Below are 15,742 nucleotides of genomic sequence, written 5' to 3' on the forward strand. Positions count from 1 at the left end.
AAGGTTCGAGGGGAGATCCAGGAAAATACAGATCGGTGAGTCTGACCTCGGTACCAGGAAAGATGGTAAAGGTGCTGATAAAGGACCGCATCATTGATCACGGCTTCAACAAGGGAAGATCTTGCTTGATGAACTTGCTGCACTTCTTCGAGGGAGTAAACAGGCAGATAGACAAGGGTGACCTGGTCGACATTGTATATCTGGATTTTCAGAAGGCATTCGACAAGGTCCTGCATGAACGACTACTTTGAAAAATTGCAAGCCTTGGAACTGCGGGCGACATACTCATGTGGATTAAAAACTGGTTGACGGATAGGAAACAGAGAGTGGGGGTAAATGGACAATACTTGGACTGGAAGAGTGTCATGAGTGGAGTGCCGCATGGTTCAGTGCGTGGACCCATGCTCTTCAACATATTTATAAATGACCTGGAAATTGGTACGACGAGCGAGGTGATTAAATTTGCAGACGATACAAAGTTATTCAGAGTAGTGAAGACACAGAAGGATTGCGAAGACCTGCAACATAATAATAGCAATAATAATAATAATAACAGTTTATATACCGCAATACCGTGAAGTTCTATGCGGTTTACAAAAGATTAAAAGAAGGTACAAAATGATTGAACTTAAGAGAGGTGAAAGAGACTGAGTAATAGGTCAAGAAAACCGTTATTGAGGAGAGAGAGATGTACGGGTCAGTTGTCTAGATATTTCAGGAACAGGTATGTTTTTAGGCGCTTCCTGAATTCCTTGTAGGTAGTGGGCGAAAGCAATTGTTCTAGGTCTTTGCCCCATAATACTGCTTGATGTGAGAGAAGGTGTTCATGGTGTTTTTTCAGTTTGCAACCTCTGACTGGGGGGGGGGGGGAACGAAGTTCGAATGCGAGCTTCTCTTGTATCTGTTGGTGGAGAAGGAGAAAAGGTCCGTTATGTATTTAGGGGCTAGTCCATATAGTACTTTAAAGCAGAGACATAAACACGCTCGAGAAATTGGCCTCAACATGGCAAATGAAGTTTAACGTGGATAAGTGTAAGGTGATGCGTGTCGGTAACAAAAATCTTATACACGAATACAGGATGTCTGGTGCAGTACTCGGAGAGACCTTCCAGGAAAGAGACTTGGGAGTACTGGTTGACAAGTCAATGAAGCCATCCGTGCAATGTGCGGCGGCTGCGAAAAGGGCAAACAGAATGCTAGGAATGATAAAGAAGGGGATCACGAACAGATCGGAGAAGGTTATCATGCCGCTGTACTGGGCCATGGTACACCCCCACCTGGAATACTGCGTCCAGCACTGGTCGCCATACATGAATAAGGACACAGTGCTACTTGAAAGAGTCCAGAGAAGAGTGGCTAAAATGGTTAAGGGGCTGGAGGAGTTGCCTTACAGTGAGAGATTAGAGAAACTGGGACTCTTCTCTCTTGAAAAGAGGAGACTGAGAGGGGACATGATCGAAGCATTCAAGATAATGAAGGGAATAGACTTAGTAGATAAAGACGGGCACTCTCTAAGGAGATAGATTCCGTAGAAACGTAAGGAAGTTCTTCTTCACACAGAGAGTGGTAGAAAACTAGAACACTCTTCCAGAGGCTGTTATAGGGGAAAACACCCTCCAGGGATTCAAGACAAAGTTAGACAAGTTCCTGCTGAACCAGAACGTACGCAGGTAAGGCTAGTCTCAGTTAGGGCACTGGTCTTTGACCTAAGGGCCGCCACGTAACCGGACTGCTGGGCACGATGAACCACTAGTCTGACCCAACAGCAGCAATTCTTATGTTCTTAAAACAAACTCAACACCACCATTTCAGAGCCATATAGTAAGGCAATCCAGCAGCGAATGCTTCCAAACTGCCCATCTCTAATCCCCCACACTCAGACCTTCTATTTTTCTGAGGATAGTGTTGTATTCCAATTGAAAAGCATACATAATCAAACCAAATGTTGAACTGGTAACACACAAACTCACAAATATACCTTTTGTACCCCGTACCCAACACCCTCCCAAAACATCCAAAATCCCAAACCCAAAATATGAAAAAAAAGAGGAAAAAGCTGGAGCTGAACAGAGAAGCCCCGCATCAAATAACAAAGTAACAGGATCTTGTAAAAATATAAGGGTAAATCAAAATTTGATTTATCGGGAGCCAATGAGCAGATTTAACTAGTGGAGTAACGTTATCAAATTTCTTTGTGACTGTGATGAGTTTTATTGCAATGTTTTGAGGAGCTGATATAAAGCATTACAGTAGGCTAAGTTATTGATTACAAGGGGATATTTCAATATATTAAGAGCTGAGCAGTCAAAGAATTGTCTGATTGAATGAATCATCCTTAACTTGAAATAAAAGCGCATTATGTTCTACATTATAACATGTACAATTTGTCATGCCAATAAAGTTTCCTGGTTCCTGAATTCTGCAATGTATTTTTGCTTCTTTTCTGACATGTTAATGTTGTTCTGCATAAATTCTGTAGGGGGAGCACTTGTAACATAGATCAATAACACTAAAAACAAAAATACTGAATAGAAAGAGGAGAGGTTAGTTTCTGAAGATTTCTCAGTGTCTGTATTAGTTATTTTAGCTTCTTTTTCTCTGCTTTAGTAATCACTGTTTTGGACCTTTTTGCAAAATCAGACAAAGACAGCAGAGATTGACTTCTATGTGACCAAGCATTGCAAAGAGCTTACAATTTACTAATAATCTGCTTTAATAAAAGGAGAGTAAAAAAGAAGCAAGGAGATGTGTGAACATTTCCTGATGCTTGTTAATTTTTGGTATATAAATTTGCACATGATGATGATCATATTCATTGTTCAATGTAAGTACATTATCAATGGAATCAGATGATGACTAAGCACTAATAAATAATAAGACAGCGTTAAAAAATACTGTTGAAAGAACAAGAAGGAGCCTATTTTATGCCTATTTAATAAAGCCCTAACCACACACTCACACAAAATATGGCAAATAAATTGTCACTGAAAAATCAAAAGCATGAACTTTAATAACCATGAACACGTACGGCAGCCATAGTGTAGGTGTAAATACTGACACATAAATTGCTACAACACACACAATTGTGCACCCCCATGCATGAATTGCCCTTACACTGCCCATGTGAATACCTATCTTCCAACTATGTAACTATGTGCTAATGTATTTAGACACTTTATAGAATTGCACATGGCTGAAACTTTGGCATTTATATGCATACAGTGTGTGCACACATACATATGTACATTCCAGTATTCTAATCATGTACACATATATTCAGCACATAAATGTTAGCCTCTTATAGAATTATCCTCATACATGCATTAGCATTGATGCATTACATGAATCGTGTTCATTTAAGAGTCATCTCAAAGGATACCTAAAAGGTGCCTAAATTTCATTTACTAAGTGTGAATTCTGTAACAGCAATTAAGTACTTAATTGCCATTAATTGTCAATATTTAGTTACAACCATTTAGGCCATGTCTATTGCATCTGTTCTCCAGGTGTAAATATGTATGCCTAAATGTGGCACCTTGTGTGGGTAACTGATAGCATTCTATAAAGTGCATGCTAGAATAATCAAAATGCCCAAGGCCCTCCCCCATGAATGTCTCCTGTGCAGTTATGTGCTAAGACAATTTAGGCATGCACACTTTATAAAATAGGGTTATAAGGCATGTGCAACTTTAAATTAGTGCCACTTAACCTAATTGGCCTTAACTAAGTTACATGCAACAAGATTTGAATAATGACCAGACAATAAAAGTTAGAAAAACTAATTTTATTTTCTGTTTTGTGATTACAGTATGTCAGATTTGAAACGTGTATCCTGCCAGAGCTGGTGTTAGACCACGAACATGAGTTAGGATTTAACAGAGAGAGAAAAAGTCTTTTTTGTTTGTTTACTTTGTTTACACCACAGCACCAGTGTGGTTAGGAGAGGGCAAAGGGGGTGAAGAGGCTATAAAATAAACCCACCAGGATGTTTTAAAAAAAACACCCAATTGGGCAGGAAAATCGGATAGAAAAATCGATTCAATAGGCTGAATCGAATTGAATCGAAATTTTTTTTCCTGAATCGGGCAGCACTAGTGCCTACCTGCAAAACATACCTATGATCTTCCCACTAACCACTCCTTCTTTCTGATAGGTACCTACCAAGTTAGGCACCTAATATTCAATCAAGTCCAATCAATGTCAGTTATGAGGTACTAAATGCCAATTATTGGCACTGATTAATCTTATTATTCAAGTTAAGCACCTACTTTATATAATAAACTTTATGGAATATGGCCCTGAATGTATAGCACATTAAATCTTGGAGCAAAAAATTGTTATAAAAATTAATCCAGACTAGACTGTGTTGGGACAAATCATCTGTGCTATACAGTGACTAGCCACTGTTCTATGCAGATTATAAAATTCTGGCCAAAGCACTGACCAGCTACTGCAGCAGTGCTTTGACCAAAATTTTATAATCTGCATAGAACAGTGAGATAACTGCCAGTTCTTTATGACCTGTGGGCTGTCCTTCAAGGGAGGAGGGTCAAAACTGCTTAAAGGAAAGAAAATGGGAGCCTCCCTATCTCCAGAATTTTAGCCAGGAATTGCAGGAGATTGGGTCATGCCTGGACAAAAAAAAAGTAATTAAAAAGTTCTTTCTTCAGTCCACTAAAACACAGGGAACTTTCCATGCAAAATCTGGCTGACAGCAGCAGCAAGTCATCCAGACATGAGAGCTTGACCATCCTTGTTCATGTACCCTTGCCAGTATCAGGAAGCCTCTTCCATTAGAATTTACAGGCATGAGGGTCAATTGTATCCAGGGGAAAAAAAGAGATAAATTAATATCCCGAGCTTTCAACCTGATCCTCTCTAGGATGGACTTGGCATGTTTAGTACTACGATGCAGGTTTTTATTTGTTGTTAAGAGAGAATTATTTTGTCAAATCCATGGGATAGTTATGGGGGCATTTATTGCTCCATTGTTGGCTACTCATATGGCTAACGTTTAACCTAAAGCTAAGTACTTTTAGTATTTATATTTAAAATTACCCTAAAAAAAGTTTAAGTAAGAAACATGGGCCCAATGACGAACGGGAGCATAAAGCCCCACACAATGAAATGAGTTGAGTGTGTGGTGGCCCTCTGAGGACCCTAAAATACAATTATAAAAGCATTTCTGAAAGAAGTACTGTTAGCAGTAGGATTACATCCTATTGTGTCTGAGAGTAACTTAGAATAGCAGCACATTTATGAAGCAGATAGTTTAGATATGTGAAATTTTGAAAATGTTTTTTAGATAACATATTTTGTTTGGACAGAGAAGGCGGGAGCGGGCAGGCCTTGATCATGTGCAGATGTGCCACACTGGGGAGAGTGTCACGCAGTGGTTAAAGCTACAGTCTCAGCACTCTGAGGTTGTGAGTTCAAACCCATGCTGCTCCTTGTGACCCTGAGCAAGTCACTTAATCCCACCGTTGCCCCAGGTACATTAGATAGATTGTGAGTCCGCCGGGACAGACAAGGAAAACTGCTTGAGTACCTGAATAAATACATGTAAACTGTTCTGAGCTCCCCTGGAAGAACAGTATAGAAAAAAAATTGAAATTGAATAAAAAAATACAGCATTGATGGCAGCAGGTTTCCAGTGCTAATGGTAAGCTCGATGTTGGGGAGTGGGGCGTGCATGGAGGAGTGTGGCGGCGGCGAGAGTTTGTGTGCACGGAGAATAGCAGCTTTGAGGTTCATCACGGGGGGCATTGTGTCAGAGGAGCAGCATCAGAGCAGCCACATCAAGGGCCTTCTGAAAGTGAAAACTTTGGTTTTGAAAATTGCCGCGATGGTGAGGGGAAGGCCCGACAAGGGGAAGAGGTTGAGTGGCACTTCAAGCTTATTTTGTGGAGAAAGGAGATACAATGACAGACGCTGGATGGAAGATGGTGAGAGTGAGAGGAGAACAGATGCTGAATAGAAGTAGTGAGAGGAGGGAGCAGAAGCTAGAAACATAGAAAATGACGGCAGAAAAGGGCCACGGCCCATCCAGTCTGCTCACACCAAAGACCCACCCCCTATCTACCTCCATGAAGAGATCCGACATGCCAATCCCATCTTTTCTTAAAACCTGGCATGCTGCTGGCCTCAATTACCTGTTAAGAACATAAGAACATAAGTTGCCTCCACTGGGTCAGACCGAGGTCCATCTCGCCCAGCGGTCCGCTCCCGCGGCGGCCCATCAGGTCTGCACCTGTGAAGTGGTTTCTGACCACTTTTATAACCTACCTCAAGTTCTATCTGTACCCCTCTATCCCTTTATCCTCCAGGAACCTATCCAAACCCTTCTTGAACCCCTGTACAGAGTTCTGGCCTATCACTTCCTCCGGAAGCGCGTTCCATGTGTCCACCACCCTCTGCGTAAAAAAGAATTTTCTAGCATTTGTTCTAAACCTGTCCCCTTTCAATTTCTCTGAGTGACCCCTAGTGCTTGTGGATCCCCTCAGTTTGAAGAATCTGTCCTTATTTACTCTCTCTATGCCCTTAAGGATTTTGAAGGTTTCTATCATGTCCCCTCTAAGTCTCCTCTTCTCCAGGGAGAACAGCCCCAGCATTTTTAACCTGTCAGCGTATGGAAAATTTTCCATACCTTTTATCAGCTTAGTCGCCCTCCTCTGCACTCCCTCGAGTACCGCCATGTTGTGGAAGATTAGTCCAGCGATCAACCACCCTTTCGGTGAAGAAATATTTTCTGGTGTCGCCATGAAATTTCCCACCCCTGATTTTCCACGGATGCCCTCTTGTCGCCATGGGTCCTTTAAGAAAAAAGAGATCTTCTTCCACCTCGATACGGCCCGTGACATATTTGAACATCTCGATCATGTCTCCCCTCTCTCTGCGTTCTTCGAGTGAGTATAGCTGCAACTTATTCAGCCGTTCCTCATACGGGAGATCCTTGAGTCCTGAAACCACTCTGGTGGCCATTCGCTGAACCGACTCAACTCTCCACACATCTTTTTGATAATGCGGCCTCCAGAATTGCACACAGTATTCCAAATGAGGTCTCACCATGGATCTGTACAATGGCATAATAACCTGGGGCTTACTGCTGATGAAACTTCTACGGATACAACCCATGATTTGCCTAGCCCTGGAGGAAGCTTTCTCCACTTGATTGGCAGTCTTCATGTCTTCGCTAATGATCACGCCCAAGCCGCGTTCTGCTACAGTCCTTGCTAGGATCTCGCCATTTAGGGTGTAAGTCCTGCATGGATTTTTGCCACCAAGGTGCATGACCTTGCACTTTTTGCATTGAAACTTAGTTGCCAAGTCTTTGACCAATGCTCCAGCAGGAGTAGGTCCTGCGTCATACTGTCAGGCATCAAGCTTTTGTCGGGCACTGTGCTTTCGTCTGATGAGCTTTTGCCTACTATGTTGCATAGTTTGGTGTCATCGGTGAATAATGTAATTTTACCTCGAAGCCCCTCAGTCAAGTCTCTTACGAAGATGTTAAATAGGATCGGGCCCAAGACCAACCACTGCGGCACTCCGCTGATCACCTCCGTCGTATCAGAGAGGGTACCGTTAACCACTAACCTCTGAAGTCTGCCTCTAAGCAAGTCCCTAACCCATGCGGTTAATGTTACACTCAGTCCCATCAAACCCATCTTGTTCAATAACCTGTGGTGTGGGACGCTATCAAACGCTTTGCTGAAGTCCAAGTACACGACGTCCAGGGATTCTCCTGTATCCATCTTCCTTGTTACCCAGTCAAAGAAGCTGATCAGATTTGATTGGCAGGACCTTCCCTTCGTAAAACCGTGTTGATGGGGATCCCGTAGTTTCTGCTCATTCACGATTGTATCCAATTGGCGTTTGATTAGCGTTTCCATAAGTTTACTTACGATCGATGTGAGATTCACCGGTCTGTAATTCTCAGCCTCTGTCCTTCTTCCCTTTTTGAGGCGTGGAATGACGTTAGCCGTCTTCCAATCCAACGGAACGCTTCCTGTACTTAGGGAAAGATTGAAGAGTGCGGATAATGGTTCCGCCAGGACGTCACTCAATTCCCTGATCACCCTGGGGTGTAGTTTGTCCAGTCCCATGGCTTTGTTCACCTTGAGTCTAGATAGCTCATCATAGACACTACTGGGCGTAAACTCAAAATTTTGAAATGGGTCTTCCGAGTTTTCCCTTGCCGGCAGCTCAGGGCCGGATCCCGGCGCCTCGCAAGTGAAGACCGAGCAGAAGTTTTCATTTAAAAGTTTGGCTTTTTCGGAATCCGATTCCACAAAGTTCCCGTCGGGTTTCCTAAGACGTACTATCCCATCTGTGTTTCTTTTTCTGTCACTAATGTACCTGAAGAAGGATTTATCCCCGTTCTTGATGTTCTTCGCAAGGTCTTCCTCCATTCGGAATTTGGCCTTCCTGACTGCCGTTTTGACCGCTTTTGACTTGGCCAGATAGTCTTCCTTGGATTCTTGCTTCCCTGATTGTGGAAAATGAACGCCCTTTTCTTCTTTTTTAGGAGGTCTGAGATCTCTGTAGAGAACCACTGTGGTCTATTGTTTCTTCACCGTTTACTTACTGATTTGACGTAGCGGTTGGTTGCTTCTTGTATGGTTGATTTGAGAGTTGACCACATCACCTCTACATTATCTATTTCAGCTTGGTTTTGCAGCGCCCTTTGGACGAAATCTCCCATGCTTTTGAAGTTTGTGCCCTTAAAGTTGAGGACCTTGATTGATGTGCTTGACTTTGTGAAACCTTTCCTGAGGTTGAACCGTATCATGTTGTGGTCACTGGAGGCCAGCGTATCACCTACCGAGACCTCGGTGACACTTTCTCCATTGGTGAGTATTAGGTCTAATATCGCCCGATCCCTAGTGGGCTCCAATACCATTTGTCTGAATCTAGCTCCCTTTATAGAGGTTAATAGATTCCTGCTGCCGCTGGTTGTAGCGGAAAGTTTGTTCCAATCCACATCAGGCATATTGAAGTCTCCTAACAATACTGTGTCTCCACGCAAAGTGATATTCTCAATGTCCTCGACTAATTCTAGATCCATGTCCTCCTGTTGTCTTGGAGGTCTGTATACTATATCAAGATACAGGCATTTGTCCTTCCCTCTAGCCAAATTCACCCAGAGGGATTCCCCGGTGTACTTGACATCTGCAATCTTGGTAACTTTGATGTCCTCTTTAGCTGGATGGGAGTGGAGAGTAGAGAGAGAGCAGATGCTGGAAAGAAGTGAAGAGATGGGGGAGCAGACACTGGATTGAAGTGGAGAGGAGAGAGAAGGGAGTAGTGGCTGGAAGGAAGTGGGGAGGACAGAGAGAGGGGTGCAAACACTGGAAGGTAGTGGAGAGGAGAGAGAGATAGAGCACATACTGGATGGAAGGAGGGGATAAAGATAATAGGGCCCATGCTAGATTGGGGGAAGAGGCTAGAGTAGTGAGGGAAGGGGTGGAAGGGGTGAGGGAAGAGGTGGAAGGGGTGAGGGAAGAGGTGGCAAGTTGTAGATTGACACAATGAAAAGAGGGAAACTGAGGATTGGATTTGCAGGGGTGGAAGTGTAGTCATAGGAGTCTGACTAGCATACAGAACCATTCCCAGCATTGTGGAAATGACTTTTTTCTCATCCATCTACTGTGAGAGAGCTGAAAGCAGGCTACAGCACAGATCCTCTCAGGACAGTGAGTACACAGGCTGACAGCCTGTGAGAGGTATCGAGGGAGGATGGAAAAGTGGGGGTTTCAGTGTTTCTGAATATTCCCGTATGTTCCCCCTCCTGAAAAATCCTAAAATCGCTGTTTTTAGAGTTTGGGAAGTGTGAAAAATATTGTGATTTTGGTGCAAATGTTTTGATGGTAGCCATCTTGGATTTTTAGCACTCTTCTTTTCTAAAGTTCCCTACTTCTTCAAAACTGCACATTTTCTCATGCATATTCATTGTGGATATCCTGAAAAACTGACGCAAGAGGGTACGCCAGGGCCATCTAGAGAAACACTGTTCTAGGGCATATTGCAATAGCTGTATTAATTCTTCATAGGTAGGTTGTTGCAGCGTGAGCACTAGGAGTTAGTACAGTTGTGAATGATAAGTTTCTAACATATGTGCTGGGTGTATATTTGCTGAATTTTGTGTTTGGCATTGGAGAGAGTTGATGTTGCTGAAATGAAAGCAGAATTGTATAATTTTTTGCTCTCTCTACTAGCGCAAGGCAGATGACATTTACCAACTTAGGCTAGGATTTTTAGAATTTTTTTTTTTTTTAATGAAAAGCATATAAGACTCAATTCTGCAAATGACGCCCAAATTTGACACCCATCAAAAATGCTCTATTCTATAAATGATGCTCCAAGTTGGACGCCAGAATCCGCACCCAATTTTGGGATGAGAGGATGCACACCAACTTTACTCTGGTGTAAATTCCTGTGCCTACATTAGGCACAGATCCCCCCCCCCCAATTCTATAACACTGCATGCAAATCCTAGAAATGCCCTGACCCTCCCCCATGCTCTCTTTTCAAATCTGCACTGAAAAATTTGCCTGCGTATCTTTAAAGAATAGCGACTAAAAGGATGCACATATACATTCCAATTATTGCTAGTTAATGCCAATAATTGATTGTTAGCACCCAGTTACTGGCGCTAACTGGCTTAAAAGCAATTAAATTATGGATCCAATTTGGGCACATGTCCAAATTTGGATATGCAGTTTTGAGCACTATAAGGTATATAGAATTAGGGGGGGGGTTAATGCCCTTCGCTAAAATTACACCCATACAGGACCGAGTTCAATCATACGTTTCAGTGAAGGTGTGCGATATGTTAAAATGTAATGAAACAACAGGCCAAAGAGAAACTCAGTTCCACCCACACCCAATTTCACAGCCCTGATTATACAGTTTTAAGGCTAGTATGGAAACAAGAGATTGAAGGAGGAAGTTAACAATAAAATAACCTGTCTTAACACAAGCCCATAATGTTAACTTGGATTGTTAGTAACTAAGTCTCATTGCATAAAACGGGCCCTGTGCTAAAATAGCACGAATTTGGGGTAAAATAACCTGTCTTAATGGTAGCCTATGTTGATAACTTCCAGCCCCCCTTATCACAGTTCTCTTAAACCTTGGCAGGAGCGGCTTATATAACATAGGATATAAGAAAATAACAAAATAACTGTTTCAACCAGAGTGGGACAGACGGAGAGAGCCACCTAGTTTAAACATTTTCCCTGGCATGTGAACCGGTTTGCCTGTGACAGTTAAATGTAACAGCATCACGGGGTTATGTTAATGGCTGTGTACATGCTTCTTCTCTATGTAGTTATCGCTTAAATTAAAATTGACAGTTCATAGCTGCAGAGCAGCTGTCATAAACTAATCAAAATTCTGAATTCTGTAGTACTATAATGATGGTTATGTTATTCACTGTTTACCTCGGTAAAAAGGAAATAAATTCATACATTACAAATTTGGACAGTGAATGAAGAATTACTGCATATATTGTTCTCAATTGTTCTGCTTTCTGCTAATACTGGAAATGTTTCCTCTCTCTCTCTCTATTGTAGAACCAGCTGTACATGCACCTGACCAACTACTCTGTCAATAAGCATAATGAGAACTTTGAACGGGTTGAAACAGAAGATAAAGGCAGCAAGCGCTCTATCCGATGGTTTACTGAGTTCCTACAGATGAATGATCACGATGTCAACAAATTCTGGAATGATATTTCAGTAGGGAACCAATTTATAAAATGTTCCATCTTCATCTCAGATGCTTGTCTAGATCACTAGGGGCATGTTTCATCTCTAGGCCTTGATTCAACACTGACTGGAAAGCATGTGTGACATCAGCTGTCACTCTGCGTTACAGTAATCACAAAGCATGTATTACAGTATAATTTGGTACCCTAGGCAACTTTGTTGGTACTACAGGAATTTTTCAGGTTAGAATCCACAGTGCAGGGTAAAATCCCATAAGTACCTGAACCAGTACATTAGGCCAGTGTGATGAGGATATCTGACTAGATTGCTACTATTTTGTATTTTTTTTTTTGCTTACATAGAGGGGGGATATTGATATACAGAGAGCTATAGTTTTGTATTATACAGGGAATCCTGATATGCGACCCAAAAATGCCTGGGTCGGGAAGTCTAGCTAAAACAGTATGGACCTGATATTATGCCCATAACAGTAAACAGCTTGTAAGCAGCTTATATCTGTGGGCTGAAAATAACCATGGATATGGGGCATGTCCCGCTTCCAGCATTAAATATCTAGGTATCTGTGATCATCTGGAAGAAACTGGTACCTGATTATTTCAGCAAATGAAGTTAGGATAGCTTTTTTTGTTGTTCTCACCTTATCTGCATACTTAGCTGGTTAGTGGAATGAATATCCACAACTGAGTTGTAGCTCCATCCAAACTCCACCCCACTGTCCAAACCCAGCGGGTTAGGGAATGGTTGGTTAGAGCTGATATTCAGTTGCACTACCTCTCCTGCCTGGTTAAACCTCTTTGAATATCAGGCCTTATATTTTTATTAATGAAAACTACAGAGTTTCTAGTGCAGTGTTTCCCAACTTCTTCAAGCCAAGTACCCCTTAGATTGAAAAATTTCAACTGAGTACCTTCAAGCAACAGAGATTATGAAATTGACATTTTATTGTTAAACAGTAACTAATAGGCAACATACATAACAAATACATACCACTGCAATTAGCGTACAGTCCAAGGCATATGTGGCATGATCTGTTATATTTCTGTCTCAAACAAACTGGTCCCTGGACAGATGGTATGTTATTCTTACAAACTAAGTGAAACTGAACAATGGCAGATTAGGTTCTTACTTTATTAATCTTCTTTCTATTAATCTTCTCAGAAGTCCCTATGTTAGGTGTTCAATTCATACCTGCGAACTAGGTCTTGCAGAAGTGTGATACAGCTTTCAGCACCTCCCACATTGCCAGTGGAGTATAGTGCTCCATTCAGTTTTGTCCTAAAGCAATCGATCACCACTGGAATAAAACAGAAAGAAGAAGGAGTATGGGGAGCCACCCTGCCAATGAAACATGAGAGGTCTGCCACTTATATCATGAGGGAAGCCACTGTCAGGCCTTTCTTCAGACTGACTTGCAGAAATACCAAGACCACTAGATTGGGAGCTTGTAGCGGCACCACCTGGTCTCTGTCACACCACTGTTGAAAAGCCTGCCAAGCCTTGGCATAGGCCACCATAGTAGAGGGTGTTTTAGCCCACAAGAGAATAGCAATGACTATGTCTGAATAGCCTCTTTGAATTAAGGCCTTGAATTAAGGCCTTGTGCTCAAGAGCCATGCTATGAGACCAAAGTGCTGGGGATTCTCCATGGGAACTGGTCCCTGACTGAGAAGACCATGATGAAGAGGGAGCGTGAGGCTCCTGTCCCGCTGAAGATGGACAAGGTCTGCATACCATGGACAGCAAGGCCAGTCTAGGGCCATTAAAATCATGAAATTTGGGTGAGTCGTGGTCTTCTCTTCATACCTTTACAAGGTTTTACAAAGTGAATGTGGTGGCTCAAGAGGACGCTGCTTTTAGGGCCTCAATGTGCATGTACAGTGATAACTACATAGAGAAGAAGCATGTACACAGCCACTATGAGCCAAGGAAAGAAGATGTAAAGATGATCCTAGTTTGGCCAGGGCTGAACTAAGACATCAAACCCTAAACTTCTGGTGTCTGGGATTGTTATATTGCTATCTGTATCCTTGGAAAGATCTCTGGGCAGAGGAGCTCAAATTATTTTTGCGAGACTGGTGGGAGGGCCAAAAATTACTTTGACTCCCTCCAGGAGGGCAGTGAGGCCTGCTGTCTGGTAGCAACTTAGTGTGGTGATCTGCTACACTGGTCATCTAGGTCCTTGCCTAAAGGCATCTGCCCTTTGAAGGGCAACCTGCTTAAGCTTGCTTTAGAAGCTGAGTCACAGGCCCACTATCTGATCCAGATCATCTTGCAAGCAGAGACTACATACGCTGAGACTTTGCCCAGGACTCTGATGAGGTCATACAAGGCGTCTGCCACATAATCCACTCCTTCTAGCACCAGCTGGGTGCAGACATCCTCTTCCGCCAAGGGCACCTATTACAGTCTCATGTGACAGGCCTGTGCAGCAAACGAGGCTGCTGCTACTGCTTTAATGCCCAAAGATAGCATCTCAAACTGCTTCTTCAAGACAATGTCCACCCTGCAATCCTGCGAATCCTTCACTAGGGAGGGCAGTGCACTTGGTGATGAGCCACCGCAGAGTCCACATTTGGCTGATCAAACAGCTGCTGAAACTCTGGGGCCATGGGATAAAGCCTGGATATAATTTTCACATCCTTTAAAGAGCCTTCAAGGGTCTCCCACTGCTCTGTGACCAGAGCAGTGATGTCTGGGTGTCTTGTCAAAAAGAAGGTCTGAGTATTGGAGCGGCTCATGACTGTACACTGAGAAGTGGAAGATTGTGCTCCTAGTTTCAATTCATTGACTGCACCTGCAATAAAATGGTGGACCAAAACCGACTTAAACAGCCACCATATGGATGGGTCATCACCCTGATTGAGGGCCCCAGAGGCATCCTGCTTGACAAGAACCAAAAATGGAACCAGAGTCATTCAGGACCAAGCCAGTGCCCTGAGATAAAAGGGGAATGGAATCTGACTTCCAGTTCAGCCAGGCAGGGTCTGAGTGGTTACTGGCACTGGGAACTGGATCACTTTTCTCTGTATACTTTAAATCTATGCTTTAAGAAAGAGCAGCAACACTTATCTTAATGGCTTTCTAGCCAGAACCAACGTTGGGGGACCATGAACTACCCGACGCTCAACCTAATCTTAGAGCGTTTCAGCTATCAAATAACCTTCATCGGGGGACAATATTGCTGTTGTTCCACTGCAAAATAAGAAAGAAAATAACACAATTTTACAAAAACTACTGTTCTGTGTGACTGTAAAATACATGAATGACCACTAATTTACAGCATATCAATTTAAAAACTTCTTATCAAAAGCAGCTAACCTAATGCTCCAATAACCTTATAACTCACATATATGCAAATCTTCAATAAATAAATTGACTATATTAAAATGACTCATAACTCCCTCAGTTCAAACATACAATACAGCTTAGCCTACTCAGAAGCACATGCAAATCTTCAAAACAAACTACACATTCCAGATATACAAACAGTAAAATGAATGAATAAATTACTGAATCAAACAGCCCTTAGCTTCTTTTTGGGTAATATCATCGAGTATGGATTGCCGTTGCCGATAAATCATACCATTGCTCACATTATCAATACCGAAATGAAAACCTTGGACTTAACGTACCGAAACGCATGACCTTACCTTCCAAATTTATGAGCCTTTCTGGCCGTGCGAACGAGCTCATCATTGAATTGCTATATAAGAAATGGAAACCTCATGGGGCAATTAACTCGATTACGAGCAGCTTGGGGAGAATGTCGTGACGTTTTGCCATTAGAGAGCATCACCGGAGATGGAAAAAAGGTTCAAACAACATTTAAATTAAGTACAGCTGATTCTGCGGCAAAGCCGTCATGATGTCAAGTACTACGATCCCAGTGAGGCTCACCATACGGCAAGGTCATGATGTCAAGGGCGTCAGAGATGTCACTAGTACTATGATCCCAGTGAGGCTCATCATAAAATGCATTGAGTTAGTCTAATAAATTCAGAATGAAATATGTT

The 15,742-nt window shown here is 42.5% G+C and overlaps 1 protein-coding gene across 5 annotated transcripts in view; it reads left to right on the forward strand.

Annotated features, from left to right (window-relative positions):
- Nucleotides 1–15,742, forward strand: part of TTLL7 (tubulin tyrosine ligase like 7) — a 262,594-nt gene that overhangs the window by 62,419 nt on the left and 184,433 nt on the right. For all 5 annotated transcript variants that reach the window (XM_033916629.1, XM_033916626.1, XM_033916627.1 and 2 more), the window contains exon 9: nt 11,574–11,738. In XM_033916629.1, the coding sequence (XP_033772520.1) occupies nt 11,574–11,738 (165 nt within the window). The remainder of the gene's footprint in view (nt 1–11,573; nt 11,739–15,742) is intronic.

The sequence above is a fragment of the Geotrypetes seraphini genome, chromosome 12 (genome assembly GCF_902459505.1).
Source record: "Geotrypetes seraphini chromosome 12, aGeoSer1.1, whole genome shotgun sequence".
NCBI lineage: Eukaryota > Metazoa > Chordata > Amphibia > Gymnophiona > Dermophiidae > Geotrypetes > Geotrypetes seraphini.